The sequence below is a fragment of the Liolophura sinensis genome, chromosome 6 (assembly GCF_032854445.1).
Source record: "Liolophura sinensis isolate JHLJ2023 chromosome 6, CUHK_Ljap_v2, whole genome shotgun sequence".
Lineage (NCBI taxonomy): Eukaryota > Metazoa > Mollusca > Polyplacophora > Chitonida > Chitonidae > Liolophura > Liolophura sinensis.
In genome coordinates this window covers 61438145-61461153 of record NC_088300.1, presented here as the reverse complement: position 1 = coordinate 61461153, position 23009 = coordinate 61438145, and the positions used below count along the sequence as shown (strand labels likewise).

General features: G+C 38.0%; 2 protein-coding genes across 5 annotated transcripts in view; one reads left to right on the top strand and one right to left on the bottom strand.

Moving 5' to 3' along the window:
- Positions 1–4318, bottom strand: part of LOC135466758 (DNA polymerase lambda-like) — a 59085-nt gene extending 54767 nt beyond the window's left edge. For 3 of the 4 annotated variants that reach the window (XR_010444153.1, XM_064744422.1, XM_064744423.1), the window contains exons 1-4: positions 3354–4312; positions 2556–2633; positions 1581–1688; positions 1029–1208 (exon numbers count right to left, since the gene is read on the bottom strand). Coding sequence is in view for 3 of the 4 variants with exons in the window: in XM_064744422.1 (XP_064600492.1) it covers positions 1029–1208; positions 1581–1688; positions 2556–2633; positions 3354–4181 (1194 nt within the window). In the remaining variant the exon portion in view is untranslated. Of the gene's footprint in view, positions 1–1028; positions 1209–1580; positions 1689–2555; positions 2634–3353 lie in introns of all 4 variants that reach the window. The other variant, XM_064744424.1, reaches the window with a different exon arrangement.
- Positions 4319–4391: 73 nt separating this feature from the next.
- Positions 4392–23009, top strand: part of LOC135468005 (Fanconi anemia group I protein-like) — a 40653-nt gene continuing 22035 nt past the window's right edge. Inside the window, exons 1-15 of the mRNA XM_064746000.1 lie at positions 4392–4520; positions 7612–7733; positions 9112–9187; positions 9850–9980; positions 10395–10480; positions 13088–13213; positions 13506–13671; positions 14283–14368; positions 16048–16180; positions 18177–18269; positions 18797–18933; positions 19528–19702; positions 19953–20040; positions 20499–20700; positions 20889–21015. Of these exons, the coding sequence (XP_064602070.1) occupies positions 7650–7733; positions 9112–9187; positions 9850–9980; positions 10395–10480; positions 13088–13213; positions 13506–13671; positions 14283–14368; positions 16048–16180; positions 18177–18269; positions 18797–18933; positions 19528–19702; positions 19953–20040; positions 20499–20700; positions 20889–21015 (1710 nt within the window). The 5' untranslated portion in view covers positions 4392–4520; positions 7612–7649. The remainder of the gene's footprint in view (positions 4521–7611; positions 7734–9111; positions 9188–9849; positions 9981–10394; positions 10481–13087; positions 13214–13505; positions 13672–14282; positions 14369–16047; positions 16181–18176; positions 18270–18796; positions 18934–19527; positions 19703–19952; positions 20041–20498; positions 20701–20888; positions 21016–23009) is intronic.

Sequence of the window (23009 nt, the reverse complement as noted above, 5' to 3'; positions counted from 1 at the left end):
CAAACAATTTTCATACATAGTTAATAGATAACCCCAACACTGAAACTAATGGTGCAAAAAAAAAAAAATTTGATTCATTTCGTCTGTCTTTGTATCCCACATTGAGGGATACTTCACTTATTAGAGAGTGGTCAACGTTGTCAACTTATGGATAGAGGAAAAGTCTAAAGAAAACCAATTCAAAGGAAGCAAATGTGAGGAAACCACTTGCGAGGAAACCACTGTGGAGAACACAAATGTGGAGGAAACCAGTGTACCTATATATATATATATATATATATATATATATATCAAACATATCTGACCGAAAGTTTATGTACATGTAAGCACTAGAGAAAGGAACGTATAAATGAGCATTGCTGGCTAATCTCACTTAATAACAGGTAAAACAAGAAACAACATACTGTATTTCACACAAAGTTTGGTATGTAAATCAGAAGCACATAACAGCCCTAAAATGATGATTAATGCCAACACAATTATAATCTAATTAATTACACAAAAAATGGCAAAGGCAAATGAATCAATCAGAATCCATCAATACATGTCACCTCTAAAATGTAATACAGTATGTTATACAATATGCTCTGCAGTAACCTTAGTTATTTTGGGAGAGTGGATGGAAACAGACCTAAAAGACCTCCGATTTTATTAGAACGTGTTTGGTAAAGTTTTAAAGGTAAAGACCTCTAAAACTCGAAGTAGGCATTACTAAATAGGCCACTTAAAACTATACATAAATATCTTTTCACTGATTTTTTTTTTTAGATTTTTGGTGAAATGAGTTAAAGTTTAGGGCTGTTATGTGCTTCTGAAAGTGTATTTACATACCAAACATGGGATAACATCCTTGTGCTTTGGATTTTCTCCATGTGCAAGATTCTGATTATTTTGTCACGCAATATCTCAGTCATGCAACATCACAAAAATAAAAAAATGTGCTTATTAAACTTATGTATGACACATATAGATATCTGGTCCAGTCTTGTCTTTTTTTTTTTTTAAGTATTTAAGAGGAGGCTATCGACCTGTTGATACCAGGTACGGGCTGTGTGTGCTCCAGCACCCCACACATCTGTGAAAAGGGAGATAACTTGCAACTCCTCACTCGACCGGAATTCATTCAGTTTTCTCAGCTCTCCACTTTCGGCTATTTCCCACACTTTATCAGCTAGTCTAGAGCCAACCCCTGGCAAAGCTTTGGCTTCCTGTTATAAAAGATAAGACAAAAACAAAACTTAAAAATGCATCACAACAGGCAGTAGGAAGTCTGTGCTGCACATCAACAAGTAGATGGTATTGTGACATCAGTAATTTTTCATTTCATTTTTTGCTTTAATTTTTTTTTACTTCTCTTTCAATTTTATTTCCACCATACAAGGCTGGTGTCTTTATATAGCAGGTAGCAACCAGTGATGTTCAACTTGTGCAGAGCACTCATTCAAGTTAACATTTAACAAGCTGAAAATTGGAAATATCCTATCTCACAACGTACACTATCTGTATAGTACGTGGTGTAGATCTCATGACATGGATCCTCTATTCAGACATACTTGTGAAAAAGTCATATTCATAAGTACCTCCCAGGAAGATATCTGCTTTGGGTGCTTCCTGATGGCTTGGATTGCTTTCTGATAACCCAGTGCCCTCCACCTGTCATTGGTACTTTGATATGTTTTCACCATTTCCTGAATAAAATGAAATACATAATTCTTATATGCATTATTAAAAATCTGTAAGTTTTGGGAAATCTGTATAAAATATTGATTCAATGTCAATACAGAAGTAAAATGCTAACATTTACATAGAAACAAAAGTATGGGAACCTTGAGATACATGTTCACCCCTCATGGCATAATTAGTGAATAATTTTTTTATTTATTTATTCGATTGGCGTTTTATGCCATTCTCAAAAATATTTCATTTATACAACTGTGGCCAGCATTGTGGTGGGAGGAAACCAGGCAGAGCCCACCGGAAGCAAAAGCCTCTCCTGGCAGATGACCGGAGAGGGAGCCAACGTGAACTGCACTTGAAACTCACAGCGATCGAATTAGTGAGAGGCTCCTGGGTCATTGTGCCACACTTGCACGCTAACCACCAGGCCATGTAGGCCCCCAGAGTGAATAGCACACAAAGGCTTCATGTTGATGATCAAAATACAAAGGGCAATTTTGTGTCAAACTCTTAAATGATGGAGCTCTGCAAATACAGTGTTGAGATTACAAAATCATCATTTAACAAAAAGGGGCATTACTCTGTATTTAAAATGATGTCACTCATTTTCAGAGATTTTGATCTGGTAGCGAAGACAAAATAATGAACAAATTTTATAACTCTACTCAAAGCAGAAGATAAAATATAAGAAGTAATAATGTAATTAAGTAATTAATAATGATAATGCGAAACACTTAAGGGTAGAAAACAGTTACATGTCCATGTTTGCACTCAAACATGATTCAAACATTATCTGAGATTCTATGTACTGTATGTTACTGACTGTATGTTTCTTAACAGCAAAGAACAACAATTGCAATTAGTCCTATAAATCTTACCTCCAGTTTGTCAGTTATATGTTTGTTGTAGTTTGGTCTCATGGTTTTGGATGACTGTGCACAAACCCAATGTCCTCTCTGTCAAGAAAAATGTATTGTAAAAAACAATGTATTTATGTAAACATGTTATGATGTCACACTGACTATCATTGAATCACAGCAGTAAAATACATCTCTTTGTTTATTTATACAACAGCATTAAACACACAAATTTCATTCATAAGATTATTTAGTATGTTTTTCACAATAAAAAAAATATATATATGTACCATTCTAACATTAGTGAGATCAACCATGTGATCTTTTCTTTGACTGAAGTTTAAAAGACACAAGCATAAGCAATATTTAGTGATGAAGCTTTTTTTAACTATGAGGTTAATTACTCTGCTTTGCATTTGAAATAGTAAATTGATATTCTACTACAATGTGTATATACATATCAAAATGGTATCTGCTGAACATAGAAAAAAAGACACCACTCCCCTCTCCCCAGCCGACAGTTTGATGATCCGTGGGTCAACAATTATTAGGGTGAAAAACAGAACAGCTGTAACTAAACCTGTTTCTATGGCTTTCAAGAAGATTTTATATGTACCCGTATTTGTATACAAGTTATTGTTGAGCCAATAAAAAAACAAGGGAAGGAGCTGTAGCTTATGGCTATAGACAGAAGCTGGTCAATTATAATTGATGACTGGGCCAATATATAAGTACATCTTGCTAAAAATTCATGTTATTCTGATTCTGATATAAGTTCAGGATTACAGGGTATAAAGGTATCAATCAATTCTGACTTACTGGTAGTAGTTTGTTGGGTGACACATTAGGAGAGCTGCTGGATGATGTATTGTCAGTGGTATCAGTGAGAAAGTCATCCTCACTGCTGCAGCTGTCATAGCCCTCTGTCTTTCCTACGCTGATTTCTCCATCACTGTGGACATAATCACTGTCGTAATCTTCTTCATCCTCAGTAGGTTCTCTGTGAGCGTGTTTGTATGCTCCAGACATCACACCAACTTTCATAAAGTCTTTCTTTGACGGACTTGCACCCTCGGAATTGTTTGTGACTGCTACATTACTCGTTCTAACAATACTTGCAGATGACGCTACCTCTATGTTTGCACTAGATGCTTTTTCCGCAGAAACACTAGCCTGGCCACTTGTTTCATCTTTCTTCACCTTATCAGAGAGGTATTCTGTAAAGTTTAATTCATGGTCACTCTCTTCAGCAACTATCTTTCCCCTAAAACATGTGCTTAACCAAGACGATTTAACAATAAACACACCAGTAGGGGGAGCTTCTAATTTCAATATTCGAATCATTCTATCTACATCCATCTTATCGTCCACAACTAAATGCGTGCAAGTTTTGTTTAGCTCCTCACACACAGTTGCTCCATACTTTCCAAGTTGTGTTTTGAAAATTGCCATTCGCGCTTTTTCAATACTGGCTGGTAAAATGTAAACATGGATATCTTTCATAAAGGCTAATGGGTTGTGTTTATCAACTACTTTTACAGATTTTGATGTGGAGCCTGAAGTCTCTTTCAACTCTTTTGGTCTTTTTAGCTTATTTTCTGATGCCGATGACTGATCCATTTTCCGCTTTGTAGACTGTGAATTCATAGTAAATAATTTAAATAAATAATTAACAATATATACACATCAGCTGACGATTATTTCAGGAATTTACACATCGCTATGTGATATTACAACCTCCCCCGACTCCTACCAACGTAACACTGTCTGAAAACAGAATCTCGTGGAACAACCGGAAATCCGTATGACAGAAAGGATAAACTGTAACGGTATCTCTGATTGGTTGACTCCGGGGCGCTATGATGTCCGCAGGTCAATTTAGGTTTAGCGCTTGATACAAGATATTTTTAGGGAAACAGGTGATTTATGGAACTACGATTTGACGGGCTGTTTAAGTTTGAAGAAGCACTTTCCGTCTTGCCAAGGGTAAAGGAAAAGATACAATATGCCAAAATCGTTAATAACTGTTAATATATCTGCAAATTATGTTTAATTACACTCCATTTACTCGGCCAGTAAGGGATATCAACATGTTGTTGCATGATTCGATCACCCATCGTTACCACTGCACAGACGGTGAGAAGTTAAAGCTGAGATTGCTGTCACGTGGAAGAGCGACGACAATTCATTGAGAAACGAGCTTTCACAATGAATATCTGGGAAGGCGTTCATTGACTAACAAGAGGATGCAACTACATGTAGTCTTACTTTACAACCCCTAGCTCGACTAGGGACCTTCAGTAAATAATCGCCAAACCACCCGGCGCTGATCGACACAAGAAAACATAAGTGTTCACTACTTCCTAATTACGCCCTACTGACTAAATTTTTACGAAGGGGTATAGCTCTGCATTATCTGTTAATTGTTTTGGTGGCAGACGTATATATAATTAACTCTTATGCAACATTTATGATTTACTCTCCATAGCCTGTGTTTTTTAAACAGGTATAACATATCATAGTGATATTACTCATTGTCAAGCCAGAACTATGAAACACCTTCATTTTGACTGGCTTCAATAGCACAGTTGGTTGATTGTCGACTTTGGTAGATCCAGTGTCAACCCGGGGTCGAGTCACACTTAAGACCTTAAAAGAGGAATTGTAACTTGTTCAGGATGAAGGGGATAGTACAACTTCTGGTTGACCCATATTAATATAATGGCTCCGGCGGGGCGGCTTACTTGCCTCCAGTAAGGTATCTCATTAAAGCAGCACTAGATAAAAGAGCGATGGAAATCCATCGTGCAACAAGCAGGCACATTACATGCACTCTAAGGATTCCTTCATCGTCACAAGACAATTTTGACGAAAAATTGTCAGGTATGATGTTAAACCCCAGCACTCACTCTCTGACTCACAGTCATGTTGTATATGACTAACTGAACATACTGTGTTCATTTCTTGATACGTAAAAAGCCATGGGTAAAATTTACATGCATACACAAATAGCCTGCATGTTTTAACTAATTGTGATTATCAAAATTTAGCAACTCATTACTCAGTCTGGATCATTTGTTCCAGTGGGGGTATCCCAAAGGTAGCTGGGACACTACTGACGTAGTGCCAGTTTCAGTGTTACCAAATGTACCTAAATACGAAGTACCCTAGATACATGTATGTCAAAACCAGCATCAGTATAAAGCTATCCTTTAACAGAAATCCAGCCATTGTTCTGAACTCTTGAAAACCTGAAGTGCTCTTGAGTTTTGAAAACTGTAAAATCTTGAATATTCTGTGAATGCCCTTGAAAACCAAAATAAGGATGGCATTCCAGGGGTAGTTTGCTATTTCTCTAATGCAGTTTGTGCCCTGTTTTTCCGATGTGTGATCGAATTTGATACCAGTACAGGTATTTTGGTTTGGGCTCATATCTTCATGGTAACTCCACCAACTTTTTCTCACGAGAACTCTTTCAGATAAAACCCGTATTAAATAAATAAAAAGGTCCTTGAATTTTAAATTTTTCTGGCAGGGATAAAATGTTTTTGGCAATGATTTATGGTCCAGCTCAAGCTGGCTTTCTCTCCGGCCATACGTGGGAAAGTCTGACAGCAACCTGCGGATGGTCGTGGGTTTCCCCCGGGCTCTGCCCGGTTTCCACCCATCGTAATGCTGGCCGCCGTCGTATAAGTGAAATATTCTTGAGTACGGCGTAAAACACCTATCAAATAAATAAATAAGTAAATAAGCAATGATTTATGTAAATTGTGGCTAACGTTTTAATAATATAAATGTACAACTCCGACCTTGGATGGGAAATTTTTAAATTCTCCTACTCTCACTGCCTGGGGTGTCGTCAGTGAAGCTGGTGAGACCATTTACACAGTCTAACGCTTGTTGAAGGCCACTTGTCTTCAACCAGTGTGGTGTGCAAAATCTGTACATCACAGCTGAGAAAGTTGCCAGTAGTTTACCTCAGGCACCCCAGTCTTCTCCATGCATGATTGTGAACAAATATATTACATAATATGAGAGACACAGGAACTGTCCTGTTACTGGACTACTGGGTAGCTACTCTACATATAAGTGTATTCAGAGATACTAAAGAAGATTTATTTAATGATTGTTTACACTTGCACACAAAAATTTGTTGACCAAGAACAACATTATAAAGACTTTAGGGTTGATGTAAGGGACAGCCAGTCTTAACGAGGAGCTCCAGTGACTATGTTCACTGATAGGACAGGTTCTGTTGACCCGACCCAGATATTTTCTTTACCAGCTTTTAGTTTTGTGTGGAAATTCAGGTCACAGCAGTTTTTGTCATAAATCACTGTTACCGAGTAGTAAATCTCAGCAATAAAAAGTCTTCATTTCTTTCACAAGCAGACAAAACTTGGAAAATGTTTTCACTAGGCACAAAATAACCCTGTTAGGTAGGTCATGCTTTATTGTATTGCCAAACTATACTACTGTATAATGGTGTAATATTATTCATTCTCTGTAATAGTACTTTTGGACTTTTAATCTAGAGTCTCATTACAGCTTTTCTAGTCGTGTATGCAGTGGCTAATAAACTATCAGTTTTGCATCGGCAGGAGATCTGGGATAAGTCTCATTTCTCTAGCAGAGTCGTATCAAGCCCTTTGGCTGGCTGGACACTGTCTAGATTGATGCTTAGCATAAAGGGAACAGATATACCAAGTAACTCACTGTTTGTGACCAGTGTTACATAAAACTGTGCTGGCCGTCGGACACGGTGACTTTCTGTTGTTTCAGTGAGACATTGTTTTGAAGTGACCGAAATAATTCTATGAATAATATTTAAGTTATATGTGAAGAATTTATAAATAATAAGAAGATTTGCCGAAAACAGTTTTTTTTTTCTATTTGATGTTTCCAACCTTATTCCTATATGTAAAATTGCTTCAGTTTAGATAGATGTTTGTCATGAAAAATACATGTACATGTTGACATTACAAACCTAGAAGTGTTTTTGCATGTTACTTTAAAAAATTTTGTTGAAAAGTTATTTATCTATACTTATGAATGTTCTTCATCTTTTCTTGTTTAGGTCAGGAGCATTGTGAGATTGAATGAATTGCATACAAGATGGACACCACCATTTTGAAGTTAGCTCAGACAGAGCAATGGGAAAACCTTAAAGAGAAATTAGACAGCATAGAGAACAGTGAGGTATAGTACACAACAGCGATACCCCAATTTCTCAACCTTTTCGCATATAAAAGAGCAACCTTCAGGTCAATTCATGCATATTTTTTATTTTAGTTTGGAGACAAAACTACATCGGTTGGATTAGCCAACTTCAGTTCAAGGCTTCACAAAAAATGTAATTTTTATCACTCTATACAGAATAATGCCTTCAGAATATGCTTGAATAAAGACCCTGCAAAGAGTGGAAATGTTGAAGAATTACATGTAGGTTACATGTAGCTCTTTATTTTGCCCTAGTCAGCATTACTGGTATGATGGATAAAAGGAAAGATACAAGATACATGGGTAATTTGCTGGGCAATTGAAAATGGCTTTATCCAAAACAAGTTAGCACTGTTTTCATAAACCAGATTTATGTTAACAAATGTTCCACTATATGTTTATTGTATGTAGTGATGCACACTTAGACAAATACTTTTGTACACTCAAGGTTTGTAAGGTTATCATATTGTTTTAGAGACAACCTTACAGATTTAGCAACTCCAGCTGTCATGGATTTTGATGGGTTATTAAAAAGGGTGTCTAATTTTATTGTAATCAGGAAGTAATAATAATACTTTGGCAAATATTTTTCCCTTAACCTGCAGAGCCCGTGTCACTCATAATCTTTATCCATGGTGTCAGGAACTGCCTAAGTGCAGGAATGGATATATATGGTGTTATTTGAGGTGGTACATATGTAAAATGCTTTGATCGTTTTAATTGATAGTATGTGCTCTTTCTGTTTCCTCCTTCATATTGGCTTGTCTATCATTTAGTTTGTTGGTCTGTGTTGAACACCATGATGCAATCTTAATTAGTTCTGAAACATTCTGCAGCTATGGTACATTTTGCGTTCCGTCATCTATCAGTGCTTATCGTCATAAAATCAATATATCTGTTGTGGTGACTGATTTCAACTTTTTTCAAGCCTGTCTGAAAAAAATTTTTTTTTGTAGTGTGATTAGTGTGAGCCTTTGTTTTTATGTCTGTCTTGGTATTTATAAAACTCTTGTTAGCTAGATGTATTAAAATACTATGTGATTGATATTTTATGCCGTACTCAAGAACATTTCACTTACATGTATACTATGGCAATCAGCATTATGGTGGGAGCAAGCAGAACAGAGCCAAGGGGAATCCCACGATCAAGTTGCTGCAAGACCTTCCCACGTATGACTGGAGGGGAAGCCAGCATGAGCTGGACTTGAACTCACAGCGATTGAATTGGTGAGAGGCTCCTTGTAAATTGTACTTAGTCTTAAGAATATTCATACACGGTTCTGGTAAAGGGAACGTCAAAGATGTTCATTAACACGCCCATGGCTTAAGCTAGAATTTTTTCCTCTTCTGTTGGCAGTTTGATGAGTTGATAGATGAACGGCTTTTAAGAGGCAGAGATGACCCTTTAGCATTGCTGAGGGCTATTTTTAACGGTGAGAAGCAAATCAATTTTATGATTCAATCTTTTATATTTAGTACTACAATTAGGTGTATCTACTATTGTCTCAGGCGTCAACATTCCACATAGCCTAATGAATTAGACACTGTATGCTATGAGCAATACGGCATCTAACAGAGAATTGGATATTTTTATATCCACATTTCGATAGCGTTTTCTACCTGACATTTTTAAATTATGTGTCATTTTAAATCGAAAACCCGGCAAAATTTTGAACAGGCAGCTATGTTTGCTATGTTTTCTTCCAAAATGACAGATTTCAGCAGAAAAGAAGCAGATTTTGGACCATCAAAACTGTAATCCCCACAACTTGAGACTGCTGATGGAGAAAATGTCCGGTATTAAACACTACAGAGGTTCTAAGTGCAGATAGGAGCGTTCTGAGAAAGAACGTTTGTTAGACGTGGTATCATTATCACGCATGAATGTCTAATTCATTAGGGTACATTCCAGAAAGAAGTTGTAAGCTGAGTTGATTGTAACTACCATGGTGACAACGTATGAATTTTACATGCGTAGACATGGTAGTTAACAATCAACTTAGCCTATGACCACTTTGTAGAATTGATTAATTCTCTTTGAATGTTATTAGTTTGCCAATGATTACTCAGCTATCTACCTCTTAAACCCTGACAGGCTCACCTGGTGGCGACCGTGCCTCGCTGGATCGCAGGCTTCACATTTTTTTCCACTGTATTGACATCTTGCAGAAGAATGACCTAGACACTAAAACTGCCTCCAGGCTGGTTGGGCTGTTGATGCTGGAGGTACGTACATTATTCCAGTCGTCACATCTTACTGCATTAACAAGCTTTTTTGCCTATGCATGTGTCTGGAAAGAAGCTGATTAGAGTTTTGTGACATCCAATATGTGGTGAAAAGAAAATTTGATATTGTTTTCTGCTATACCAAGTTTAAAGTGTTTACTTGGCAAGATTATGGGACTTTTTTGAAATAGATTTAAATCAGAATGTTTGAAGGCTTTTGTTGAGCCCCCATATTTATACATGATAGGAAAGCTTCTTGCACTGCCAAACAGGCCTTCTCCAGATAATTTAACAAGGCTTTGCTGTACAGTATTCCTGATAACTTTTTCTGATCAGTTAATCATTATTATTTTTTTCAAGGCATTTCCGACTGTACTGACTTTATTATGTATAATTTCTTTTTTGCATTTCTAGACTGATAGTTTTACTGCATTTAGCTTGGCTCAGCTGGCTTCAAAGTTTGTGGATTCTGTGAAAAATGGAACTATGAAAGGTGGCAAGTATGTTGCTCAGTTTCAACTGAATATTACCGTATATCACATAGAGTTTAGCCGATTATTTTAAAAAGTGTATCTGGTGATTCCTTGGGTCTAGGTGTGATTATTGGTAATTGGACACAGCCGGGGGGCAGTGGGGGTCTGAAGAGTTTGTTCACAAGATTGTACTTACCTGTGAAAAGACCAGTAAACATTCTGACGCTTCACGGTACATGGAACCGTTAGGTCTAGTAGAATCACTACACAGCTACTGTCAGAATGCACATATCACGTATGGTGTGCCGAGTGATGAATGTGTGTCTTGTCTGAAGTATATAAGTGCCCACATGCGTTTTAAACACTAATTTACAAATATAAATACAATACTTCACTGCTCCGACTTACCTTAGTTAGGTTCAGCTTTACAGGTGTGCCCTTTTAAGGCAATTTACTTTCATCAGAACTTGTGATCACACATTTCCAGCTAACAATGTCATTACGTGGAAATTTGGCGGGAAGCAGGTGCCAAGCTACATGTACAACCTATTGAGTATTCAGATATAAATGGCTGAGTTGTATTGATGTCATAGCTAATCCTCTCCTTTCATACAGCTCTAGGTATAGTCTTTCAACAAGTTTCAACATTGTTCGAGAGACCTGTAATGACAGCAGAGAGCAGATCTGACCACCTGATTTTTTGGCAATTGTTTTTAATTTTACTCACTGTCAATGGGTTACGTGTGTTGTGTAAACCAATGAAATACATGACTTAAATGGTTTAGTATCAAAGTCAAGAGCAGTCTCATGAAAATTACAGTACATGCATTTCACTGGGCACGTGACTGTATGTAAATTAATGGACCTCCGTCAGCTAGTCTAGATTCGGCGGGAGATTTCATGTTCAAAGGGGAGGGTTAATGAAAATAAGTGCATCTAATTGGCCAGTGTTGAAATCAGTAAGCTGTGAGTTACCTGTAGACATTTACACGCACCTGACTCAAAGTTCTCAGTCCAGTGCATGGCAATCAGCTGTCACATCAATGCGAGAGCGAGGTTAGAACTCACGGTATATCTAGTTTCTGAACCTTTATTGAAATGGGTTTTCTGTGTTGAGCTGAAGGTACCCGATGTGACAAGGCAGGAAAATGGAATTCTTCTGAAATGGGAGGCGAGTTTCGATTGTAATGAAATAGTACGTGCGTGAGACGTGGCAAACTCAATTGCTATTTTACGAATGATAAGACCTATATTGCTGAAATACGTTGTTAAATTTGTTTTCGGGGCTGTGAAGGGACAACACCGTTCCCCAGATAAAGCTTTCATCGTGCGACCTCCACGTAACCTGAACAATTAAGCATTCGCCCATATAATTGACGCCAGCAAGTGTAGTCCTAATCCGCAAATTTAGCCCTTTGACCTGAGAAGTAATACGTCAGGTAGCATGTTTATCACGAACATTTGTGGAATGTACAGGTTTGTTACAAAGGTTACTTGATACTTTATACACTTTAATTTGTGAGTAAACACAATGGTGTGACTGGTTGTGAAATCTGTAAGCCTCACCAACAAGCACTGTAGTTGACCCCACAGTTAACCTGGTGCAGATTAACAACTTAAACCTTCATAAAGTGTAATGGTGAGTGGGGTGTCTCCTGTGTCATGCCTTCTCAAATTCAGGCTGTGCAGAAGTAACCAATGGGGGAAATTTTAGATCATATTTCACAAGTTAAAAAAAAAAATTTTTTTTGACAACCAACCAACCCAACCTTGAGAACAATGGCTTGTTATACACAACAAACAACGTTTTAATGAGTCAGTGTATAATCACCCTTCTCTCAGTCCATGCCTGGGAAGTTTACCCCATGTGGCAAGGGCCAGCAGCCAGATCTTCACTGTGGATTACTGCACAGCTGGGGGCTGATCGCGTTTATTTATGTCTCTATTGTCACTTTATTATTAACTTCATCTTTAAAACAAAAGACACTAGGCCAAATGTATATACATGTATGTATCAATAGAATATCCGACCCAGAATTTAAAAAGTATACCTTTTTATTTTATTGATGATATGTAACTGATATACAACAGTTTAAAGTAATTGCACATAGAGGAAATCAAAAGCACTGCCATGCCATCACTCTGTTTCAAACAACTAAACGAGAGGTAGGGTGCGAGTGATTCATGTTTTCAGTTACCCTAATCTGGTGTATATGCCATGGCCAGAAAAGGATTCCAGATTAAAAGTTGATGTATAAAGTTACCTAGCACATTAGAAATCAGTGATTGTGGCCATTTAAATCTGTTTCCAACTTGTGTGTAGCTATTTCATTTGTTGGCTTTCCTTTGAATTTAATTCTTTTCCTTCTTTTAAAATATCTGGATAAGGATGTATAGAATTTTATAATCTCACTCTTGAATATTGTTTTAATTTTTTTGCGTATGTCTTTGTTACTTATCCTAAAAGTTATCTTTACTATAAAATGAACGTACAACTGTACACCATTGTGAGACTAACAATATCTTTCTATCTAATGAAAGTGTAACCGTAACATTATGTGTGCTGGTACCTGTCTCCAGACATCACATGTTTTTGCACATGATTTAGTACATGTTTTTTACTCTTGAGTTCAGAGCTCTAGAGTTATTCCCCAAGATCCTGGCAGCTCTCTCTTCCCAGGAACGAGTAAGGTATGGAAATGCAACAATGAAAGGAGAGGAGTACAAAAGTCACATCATCAACAGTCTCTGCGGGGGAAAGTATGTAACCAACGCCATCTTTACTGTAATATCTTCCCTGTGTACACAATTAGGCTTTTTCTGTCTACTTAGTGTCTTAATTTTTCGAGATTTTGAAAAGCAAAAAGTACTTAGCTTTACCTTTTTTCCAGAACTTTTCAAAATGAACCAGTGCATTGAATGTAAATACCCACTTGTTGTAACTCCTCTACAAGTTTACCATGAAAAACTTTTCATTTTATACCATGGTGAAGTTGTCTGAGCATTTTGACATTTCTAATTCTGATCAATCATGTTTTGTGATTTTTTGTAGATGGAGTAGTGAAAGTGTGGTACACTTGGCTGCAATGTTTAAAGATGTGCCTTTAACATCCGATGAACTCAAATTTGTCATCGAAAAAATAATGAGAGCTTTCACAGACCTTGATATCCAAGATTTACCTGCCCTTGTCTACCAACTGCTTCTTTTGGCCAACAAGGTTGGTTCTTGAACTGATGTATTTCCCTTCATTATGTTCAGTATATAAAAACAAACTTTCAGAAGCACATGAAGGCCTTTAAATGGCACACTTGATGTGAACACGTAAGTTTTTTTATGAGAAATTAATGAAACGTCCAAAAAAAATCCTCTTTTTAAGATGAGTGAATCAAGCAGAATGTGTAACTTGAAAAATGCTAAACTTCAGGTGAAATACAGTAATTATTAATGTTTATTACAATTAATGTCACTCCCGAAATATGTTCCATCAGTCTGCAGCTGAAAATGTGATGTAATCACTATTGTTAAACAAGGGGGAAAATTCAGCTGAACACATATAGATATAGTTTGGTATGATTTAGGATCAGTATTTGTTTGATTTGTGTTTTTCTGTGCTGAATAATATATCACGTACATGTTCAGGGTTATGGCTGGAGGAAACCAACCACAGTCAACTTGGGTAATTGAAACTCCGAATCTTTATGTGGATTTTTCTTCGTAATCTCTGCGGTAATGATCATCACCTGAAGCAGATAGTGCAGGCGGCCATGGTATACGTAAAATATTCTTGAGTAGTGGGTGAAATATATTTTGAGTTGTCTCCCCTGTCAGGGTCACAAGAGTCTGGTACTGGAAGGTGTCACAGGTTTCTTTGTTGATCAGGACAAGGCCATTCAGTCTCAAGACCAAGCTAATAGGTTAGTCAACATTATGTTTTTTTTTTCAAATGTCTGTGTAATGATTCTGAAGTTGGCACAGGACATTATGGCAAATTTTCCAGCAGTAATCCCAACTGGTATTTCAGGAGACTCACAAGTTCATGCATTTGGAGATGACACAAGGTCGGGCACTTTCGCAATCTAACGTAGGTAAAAGCAGTGATTTTACGATAGTTACTACACTGAGTATACATAGTTGGGTTTGTCTGTTCAAAGGTGCCATTACCAGTTACTGTAAAATCACGTTCTTTAGCCACATTAGTTTGTGAGAGCCCCCTTTGTGTCTCCACTTAAACTGTGGAGACTTCCGAAATGCTGGTTTAGCTTATTCACATTCTTAAAAAAACTGACAATATTACTTACATGGCAGTACAGGCTGCCCTGTACCAATCAGTTGGCCATAAACATATTATTTGATACAGGACATTGTCCTTGTTCTGCCCACATTTCCAAGTTTGTAACGTGGTATATTTTGATTTCGTGATTTGGTCTACATGTATAAATGAAGTTAAATTAACATTTGACTGTTGACATTCAAGACTATCAGTGGTGTAACTTAACACTTGCTCGTGTGGCAAATGCAAGTGAAATCGGCATGTGGTTCATAAATCATGTTTTTTTGGTTGCCCGCCAGTGCAAATGACGTGTGTGATCAAAAAAGCAATCTATGTTCTGAATTGCCCATGTTGACAATCCTTCGCTTACTTGAATCTTTCAACTGCACTGGTAAAATATTTATGTAAAATTGCAAATATCACTTCAGCCATGCACAGCTTTTAGACTGGTGGATGAAATCAGAATGATGCTTTTGCCTAGTTCACAGCGTATACTCTCCCATACATGGATGTTTTCATGCTATAAAATCAGCAGTGTGTTTAAGCCTAGCATTCTCCGCACATCACCAAGAAGGCTCATTGAAGGCTGGTCACCATGTTGGTTACCTTGCCATCGTGGCAACGGAGAAGATTCATTGGAGCATTTTTTGACTAACTACCGGTCAAAAACAAATCCCAGTAGCCCTTCTACATCTTTGTAATCATGAAATAGAAATGAACTGTATTATAGTGCTAAACGGTCGAGACAGTTTGGTTGAGGCTTGGAAAGAAGAATATCCATGGACGTGTGAACTTAAGCTGATTCTGGGTGATAATTAAAGAAAATAATTACATCTGACAAATTGTTTTTAATCTTCTTTCAGTAAATATGTTTGGTACCAGTACACGTTTTAAAAAATGTACATTTGTTGGAATCCCGCACTTTGAACGCGACTACAGTGTAATGTTAATAATTCAATACATCAAAAAGTTACAGGCATGAATGGCACAACACAACACAACATGGTCACGTTATTTTTATTTTAATCACTTCACTGCAGTAACATATAGAATAAAATGCATGAACGTGGATTGTAACAGGTGTTGTTTTTAATTCAATTTTCATATTAATGTTTGCAATAAATTGTAAAACATATGGTTGCATCATGGCTTGGCAAGTGAAAATGAGTGCGAGCAAGCAGTTTTCATCGTCAGCTTGCCTTAGAGCAAGCACCCTAAAAAGTTAAGTTAAACCACTGACTATATTTCCAAAATTACTCAGCTAACTGCAATGAAACTTGAACAAAAAAACATTAATAAACTCTTCTTCCCTCTGCTTTCCAGTGAAGATGACCTGATGGAGACTAACTTCAGTCCTGATACACTACGCCACACTGAGGGCACCATTATCATTCACATCATGTATGCCATTAAACAGGATCAGGACTTGGGAAGAGAGTTTGTCAAGTACCTAAAAGTGAGGAGACACACACACTGCTGAATTTGAATACTGCTGGGGTTAGCGTGCAGAGGCGCCACGGTGACAAAGGGGAGTGGAGAGTTCTAGTCCAGGTTATGCTGGCTGCCTCTCTGATCGTATATGGGAAGGTCGTCCAGCAACATGCGGATAGTTGTGTTGCCACAAAGTTTTGCCTGGTTTCCTCCAACCATGAAGCTGGCCGCTGTCATATAAGAGCAATATTCTTGAATGTGGCGTAAAACTCGATTGAAATTAATAAATACTGCTGGGGCCTTTGTTACAGAAACAACAACTGTGAACTTAAAATTAACTTGTGAAGAACAAAACAACTGAAAGATTTCACCTATATATTGTTTAATACATCCACTTGATGTCTTCTTTTTGGTTATTTGTATCGCCCCATTCAACTCAAGTCCACTATCTCCGCTTTTCAAAATGCGTTAGTTGCCCTACCCATTTGATTTACCTCAAGAGTTAGAGAGGCATTAGAGAGGTCATTGGTGATGAATCCATTTGAAGAAAGCTTACTCTATTAATTTTCCAACCCCTAGAATTAGTCTTGGCTCACTTCACTTGTAATACCGATTGTTTGGTATTGTAAATGTCATCCTTCAGTCATACCTAAATATATTAGAATTATTTGTGGGATCCAGCATGTCCACTAGTTCTCCACAGGCATTCCAGCAGCAGGCCATTAGCAAGCATGTTGTTTGCCTATAGAATGGTAGTGGACTGATCCTGATTGTATTCAATCCATACAATATTGCAGTGGCATATAGCTCTTGAGATCGGTTGACCATGCTCACATATCAGCTTCCAGATTAACAACCCTGAATTGCTACATTCACAAAACTGGAACACAGGGGTAGAAATGTTTTTTTTTGAACTGCCTGTCACAGAGAGAGGTAGATTTTTTTTTTTTTTATCCGTCATCTAGTGGTATCTACCTGTCCCCATCAGTCAGACTTTTAGAAAGTCTGTAATCTGTGCTAGCGCTACTGATCGCCATGCGTTGTCACATTTTCCAAGCACATAATTTCAGTTTGGCGAAATTATTTTCCATCAACATCGCCACCTTGGCGAAGCAATATCTGTGGACCATGTTACAAAGTGTTTGGTTTCAGTAGCATTTCCCTCTTTTTTTAATATTCTGTTGTGAGCATGACTTCTGCACCGTAGGTCATCTAAACAAAACTTACTTGCGGGAGTTCGGTCTGTACTTGTGTAGGCATATGCTTCCCAGTCAAGGGAAACAACCGAGGGAAATCAGTAAATCTGTATGCGTTTAGATTTATATGCGTGTCTTGAGCTGCTCCCCTTTATACACCAGGAGCAAGAAAAAATGTACACTTTTAGGCAGTAGGAAGATGCCAGGACAATAAATATTATCTTCACATTTTATTATTTATTTATTTATTTATTTGGCCGGTGTTTCACGCTGTACTCAAGAAGATTTCATTTATATGACCAGCTACAAATGCAGTGGTCAGAGACCATGCATGACACCTCAGTTTTTGATTGATTCACTGCTCTGCATTGCCTGTTCTCTACTTCAGGCTGACTGGTGTTGTTTATTTTGTCATAGATGTGGACCCTTGCAAAAAAGTGTTAGGGAAAGCATTTTTGCTCATCATTTTTGTGTGTTCTTCAACGTTGAAGGTATGTTTGGTCTCGGAATTGAAAGCGTAAATACGATAGGTTCATTGACGAAGGCCTTGTCCACTAGATGACCGCCTAACAGTTTTCACTTGTTTGGGCTGAACATGACGAAGTTTTGCAACAGCATTTGATTATGAGGACGCCAAGTAAATCTGCAGACTTCACAAACACAGACATGCATGGGTATTGACTTCTACATGATTGTAAACTTATTGAGTCTACCTGTCGCTGCAACAGATGAATTTTTTTGTGAACTGCCGCCGATAAAAATTGAAATTATTTTTCAATTTTATGTTTTTTTTGTTTCTTAAATGGTGTATAAATTCTTCTTCAGAGTTGTCAACAAAGTTGTCCAACCAAAGTCCTGGCACCATTTATCCTGGCCTTAGCTTTATCAGTGGCTACAATACACATATTTGAAGATCAGGTAAATTGGGTGAAAGCATTTTGAGTGGTTAAAAAATACATGGAACTTTTGGTTTTTATTTCTAAAAAATTCAGTTTAGAATGTGTATTGACATATACATGTAAAAGTACAAAAAGTTTCTCCGCTTCTTCTTGGTGTGTAAAAATAGCTTTCAAGTACCGTCAAGGGTGATTTTTTTGCATAACTTTCCATTATATACCAGTACCATTTCATAAATTTTTTTAACACTATCTTGTGTGAAAGTTTAGTGTGTCACTCAGAGAATGGTGTGAAATGGGGAATAGTTTTGATTAGAGAAATTTTTTGTCATTATGGTTTTTACAGGATCCACAGTATAAATTGCTTATTTTATCATCCATAAAATTTATTCATTACCATGTTGATGTATCACATCCTTATTCATGAATAAAGTGACCATTACGATTTTGTTGTTGTTAATGAATCAAATCCATTTTAACAGCTGTTGATTATTGAGTGACATCTACCATTGTTAAAGTTGTGCTATTTTTTCTTTTCAATACATGCAGGTATTTGATTTTCTCAAAGCTACAATATTAAAAAGTTTCAAAAATGTGGAGAGACAGAAGCAGTCCAAGTGGGTGCGAGATGTGGTGACAGAAAGCTGTGATGTCCAGGACCTGGTGATAGAGACTGTTCAGAACAGGTATTTAACCTGACACAAAATGACCATTACACCCACATGTTTAGCTAATCCACAAAGCCAGCTTTGACTGAAGTGAAAAACTAGACATGCAATTTTAGAGTTAATTTACGGGCTTTGTAAATTAAAACTTTTGACTGCCTCATCATTGTTATGTTATTTTAAATTTTGACATACATGTAAGTCAGAACTGTCTGTGTGGAATCGACCCCAGGCCTTGGGATCATGAAGTTGCCTAAGTCTTGTCACGTATATCCCTACCTTCAAAACGCTCAACTGTACTAAAACTGTGACTTACCTTTGTAGGAATTTTTTTTATACTAAGAGGTAATATGTAAATTCACATCTAAATAAAGGAATAATACCGCAAGTTAAAACTAGGTCTGACATTAATCAAAGATAGCACTATGGTCCTGGGGCCAGAGATTTTCATTGAAATGTGTTATAGTTTGACCTGTATATTGTGATAACATCAGCTGATGTGCTCTCTCTTCATGTCCTAATGTATAAGTGTGACAGTTGCCTTCAAATGAAACAAAATGGACTATAAAATTTGAGACTTGGTCAGTTTAAGATTATGTCTTCTGTGTCTTGCAGTAAGTATGGTTGGGACTATGTGACACAGGGCCTGGTCCAGCTAGGTTTTCTCCTCATGGACTCTTTTGGGCCTAAGGCAGCATTCGGTCGTGTTGAGAGCTCCGCCCTGCCTGCCACAGGGCCTGCCCACTCCGCCTGTCAGCTGGGGGCGAAGGTATTGCAAAATACCTTTAGGGTGAGTGTATATTTTGTTCACGACAACCTGTATCTGACTTACTTAGAAAATGTTCTGTACAAAAGCACCGTCTTAGATTTGTGCGAAAGTTCAATCATCTGGTGATGCAAGAAATTTTTAAATACTTCTTTTAACAGGAATTTTTTTTTCTTTTCTTCATAAATTCTGTCAAAAAGTTAAGAATATGAGAGTATATTTTGAAAACCATGATCTTACTTTTATGGAAAAATCTTTCCTTAATGCTCTTTAGGTCCACGGACTGGTGAGGAGTGAAATTTTGGATCGGATTTTTAACCAGATAATCACAAAGGCTAAATCACCAGTCACACACTACCTGGGTAAAGTGAAATTTTCTTTACATATCAAATGAAAAAGTATTGGAAAAACCTGGTAGTGATTTCTAATACAGGTAATGTTCGTCACTGGTGTTGTGCGTCACATAATTTATATATATAATTTTTGGCATCAGCTTTTTTAGTGAGCATATAGTCTAACAATCTCTAAGATAGGTTTTAAGAGAACCCTTCTATTAAACAGCAAAGTGAAGGCATATTTGGATGTCATTGTTTTGTTTTAATTAAATGTTAATTTACCTCAAAAACCTCATATTACATGATATTTGATTGAAGAAAAGTCATGTTATTCATACACTGTAATTCTTCAACCTTTTTGCATGTTTATAATGTGTTTATTCAAGCATATTTTGAAGGTATTATTCTTCATATTTACTGAGCAAATTTAGACTGTTATGTATTTTTGGTATTCAGTCAAATCATTGGTAAAACATCCCTTTCAGATTTGTTAAGTAAGATAATTCAGCCTGCACCCCAGATACTGATGGACTGTGTTCCCAAGGTTCGTGAGACACTAGACTACCTGACTTACCTCCCCTGCTGCTCAGCTGAGGGCTTGCTTCAGGCTCTCCAACCTCTCTTAAAGCTGAGCATGACGTTGAAGGATGCTCTGATTCTAGTGCTGAGAAAGGCCATGTTTTCAAGGTAATGTGAGTTCATGTCCAGCTTTAGCAACATTCTTACAAAACATGAGTGCAAAGATATTGTTAAATGTTAAGCCTGAGAAAGCGTCATTTTTTTAGCTCACTGTACATAGTACATGGATGTATATATAGTATGTATACTCCAGTGCATTTTGACTTTTCAAAGCCTGTCTGATTTTTGTTGTGCAGGGAGTTGAATGCCAGGAAAATTGGTGTGACAGGTTTCCTGATGCTATTAAAACATTTCCGTGTGTTGGGAGGTCTTCCCTTGAGTCAACTGTCCAGCAGCCAGGACACTGGGTCTTCCTCTAGTCAGGTATGTACCTGATGCTATTAAAACATTTTCCTGTGTTGAGAGGTCTTCCCTCCAGTCATCTCTCCAGCAGCCAAGACTGGGTCTTCCTTTAGTCAGGTATGTACCTGATGCTAATAAAACATTTCCGTGTGTTAAGAGGTCTTCCCTCCAGTCATCTCTCCAGCAGCCAAGACTGGGTCTTCCTTTAGTCAGGTATGTACCTGATGCTAATAAAACATTTCTGTGTGTTGGGAGATCTTCCCTCCAGTCAGCTCTCCAGCAGCCAAAACTGGGTCTTCCTTTAGTCAGGTATGTACCTGATGCTAATAAAACATTTCTGTGTGTTGAGAGGTCTTCCCTCCAGTCATCTCTCCAGCAGCCAAGACTGGGTCTTCCTTTAGTCAGGTATGTACCTGATGCTAATAAAACATTTCTGTGTGTTGAGAGGTCTTCCCTCCAGTCATCTCTCCAGCAGCCAAGACTGGGTCTTCCTTTAGTCAGGTATGTACTTGATGCTATTATAAACATGTCTGTGTGTTAAGAGGTCTTCTCTCCAGTCATCTCTCCAGCAGCCAAGACTGGGTCTTCCTTTAGTCAGGTATGTACTTGATGCTAATAAAACATTTCCGTGTGTTGGGAGATCTTCCCTCCAGTCAGGTCTCCAGCAGCCAAGACTGGGTCTTCCTTTAGTCAGGTATGTACTTGATGCTATTATAAACATGTCTGTGTGTTAAGAGGTCTTCCCTCCAGTCAGGTCTCCAGCAGCCAAGACTGGGTCTTCCTTTAGTCAGGTATGTACCTGATGCTAATAAAACGTTTCCGTGTGTTGAGAGGTCTTCCCTCCAGTCATCTCTCCAGCAGCCAAGACTGGGTCTTCCTTTAGTCAGGTATGTACCTGATGCTAATAAAACATTTCTGTGTGTTGGGAGATCTTCCCTCCTGTCAGCTCTCCAGCAGCCAAGACTGGGTCTTCCTTTAGTCAGGTATGTACCTGATGCTAATAAAACATTTCTGTGTGTTGGAAGATCTTCCCTCCAATCAGCTCTCTAGCAGCCAAGACTGGGTCTTCCTTTAGTCAGGTATGTACTTGATGCTATTATAAACATTTCTGTGTGTTAAGAGGTCTTCCCTCCAGTCAGCTCTCCAGCAGCCAAGGTTGGGTCTTCCTTTAGTCAGGTATGTACCTGATGCTAGTAAAACATTTCTGTGTGTTGGGAGATCTTCCCTCCAGTCAGGTCTCCGGCAGCCAAGACTGGGTCTTCCTTTAGTCAGGTATGTACCTGATGCTAATAAAACATTTCCGTGTGTTGAGAGGTCTTCCCTCCTAGTCAGCTCTCTAGCAGTCAAGATTGGGTCTTCCTTTAGTCAGGTATGTACTTGATGCTAATAAAACATTTCTGTGTGTTGGGAGATCTTCCCTCCTGTCAGGTCTCCAGCAGCCAAGACTGGGTCTTCCTTTAGTCAGGTATGTACCTGATGCTAATAAAACTTTCCTGTGTGTTGGGAGATCTTCCCTCCAGTCATCTCTCCAGCAGCCAAGACTGGGTCTTCCTTTAGTCAGGTATGTACCTGATGCTAATAAAACATTTCCGTGTGTTGAGAGGTCTTCCCTCCAGTCAGCTCTCTAGCAGTCAAGACTGGGTCTTCCTTTAGTCAGGTATGTACCTGATGCTAATAAAACATTTCTGTGTGTTGGGAGATCTTCCCTCCAATCATCTCTCCAGCAGCCAAGACTGGGTCTTCCTTTAGTCAGGTATGTACCTGATGCTAATAAAACATTTCCGTGTGTTGGGAGATCTTCCCTCCAGTCATCTCTCCAGCAGCCAAGACTGGGTCTTCCTTTAGTCAGGTATGTACCTGATGCTAATAAAACATTTCCGTGTGTTGAGAGGTCTTCCCTTCAGTCAGCTCTCTAGCAGTCAAGACTGGGTCTTCCTTTAGTCAGGTATGTACCTGATGCTAATAAAACATTTCTGTGTGTTGGGAGATCTTCCCTCCAATCAGCTCTCTAGCAG